Source organism: Procambarus clarkii, chromosome 3 (genome assembly GCF_040958095.1).
Source record: "Procambarus clarkii isolate CNS0578487 chromosome 3, FALCON_Pclarkii_2.0, whole genome shotgun sequence".
Lineage (NCBI taxonomy): Eukaryota > Metazoa > Arthropoda > Malacostraca > Decapoda > Cambaridae > Procambarus > Procambarus clarkii.
Window position 1 is genome coordinate 15265610 of NC_091152.1, and position 1930 is coordinate 15267539.

Here is a 1930-nt window from a genome sequence, read left to right on the forward strand (position 1 = left end):
GAGAGAGAGGCAAGAGGTGTGGGGTTGAGAGAGAGGCAAGAGGAGAAAAGTATGGTGAATGTAGCGTAAGTTAATAACGTGTGTGCTGATAAAGAAGGTGGGTGATAGAGTGACTGAGAGAACCTTCCCTGCCCACTGTAGCAGCTTCACCACGCCCAGACTCCCCACTATAAGTACGGACCAACAAGGCCACGGCACAACTGAAGCATAACATCACATATTACTAACTCTTTAAGGAAACCTAGTTTCCTATCTTAGTGGAGTCATATAATACACACTGTACCTACCTGGTGTCTAGTATAACATGATCTCTTCTATATCTTATACATATTACTACTACTTCTACTACTACTAATAATAATAATAATAATAACAACACAGAAATCACATTAACATGATATATATCAATGAGGGGGAGGGTTGGGGAAGGGGGTGACGAGGGTCAAGGGCGTGGGGAATGGTGGGGAGGACAAAGGGATGGGGAGGGGGGAATGGTTGGGAGGACGAGGGTACGGGGGAATGAGGAATGGTGGGGAGGACTGTGGGAGACGGGGGAAGGTTGCTGTGGTTCAAGCCACAGCAACGCGTGGCCGGGTACAGCTAGTTATAATAATACAAATATTATTAATAATGTTAATAATAATAATCCATATTTCGTAAAATTATTGTTTGTGCCTGAATAACCCTGTTAATCACAGCACCCATGTCTTTTTCGCAAATATATTTGACAATTTCAATATTGTCCAGTTGATATCTAATAATGTTATAATTTCCTTCACTGAACCCCACATCTATCAGTATTAAACTCATATTGCGAGTTTCAGACATATTGCTCGTCATATTGCGAGTTTCAGACATATTGCGAGTTTCAGACATATTGCGAGTTTCAGACATAATACTCGTCATATTGCGAGTTTCAGATATATTACTCGTCATATTGCGAGTTTCAGACATATTGCTCGTCATATTGCGAGTTTCAGAGATATTACTCGTCATATTGCGAGTTTCAGATATATTACTCGTCATATTGCGAGTTTCAGAGATATTACTCGTCATATTGCAAGTTTCAGACATATTGCTCGTCATATTGCGAGTTTCAGATATATTACTCGTCATATTGCGAGTTTCAGATATATTACTCGTCATATTGCGAGTTTCAGATATATTACTCGTCATATTGCGAGTTTCAGAGATATTACTCGTCATATTGCGAGTTTCAGATATATTACTCGTCATATTGCGAGTTTCAGATATATTACTCGTCATATTGCGAGTTTCAGAGATATTACTCGTCATATTGCGAGTTTCAGAGATATTACTCGTCATATTGCGAGTTTCAGACATATTACTCGTCATATTGCGAGTTTCAGACATATTACTCGTCTAATTGCGAGTTTCAGAGATATTACTCGTCATATTGCGAGTTTCAGACATATTACTCGTCATATTGCGAGTTTCAGACATATTACTCGTCATATTGCGAGTTTCAGACATATTACTCGTTATATTGCGAGTTTCAGACATATTACTCGTCATATTGCGAGTTTCAGACATATTACTCGTCATATTGCGAGTTTCAGACATATTACTCGAGTTTGCTCGAGTCAAATTAATCGACATTACTGCTTCAGTTTCAGTTATCTTAATATATTTCCACACAAATTACTAATGACGCTAATCAACTCCAAGTGTAAAACGTATATATCTATGGAAGACAACAGTGTTCTACTCGAACATGTCTACAGCTACGCTCACTTATTTCCCTTCAAAAAGTCTACCTTAATCAAACTTCAACTATCGTCTCAAATGCAATGGTTCTATAACTTACTAATCACTCATGTGGGGTGTTAAAGAGGGGACTAGTAGTAGTAGTTCTTTAAGATGCCACAATTTTAATATTTTGTCCACACACGTGAGAAGACTACTTTTG

At 38.4% G+C, this 1930-nt stretch overlaps 1 protein-coding gene across 1 annotated transcript; it reads right to left on the reverse strand.

Annotated features, from left to right (window-relative positions):
• Positions 1-633: 633 nt before the first annotated feature.
• Positions 634-1356, reverse strand: LOC138368415 (putative mediator of RNA polymerase II transcription subunit 29). The gene has a single exon (XM_069330930.1). The coding sequence runs from the start codon at positions 1354-1356 to the stop codon at positions 634-636; it is 723 nt and encodes a 240-aa protein (XP_069187031.1).
• Between the last annotated feature and the right edge of the window lie 574 nt (positions 1357-1930).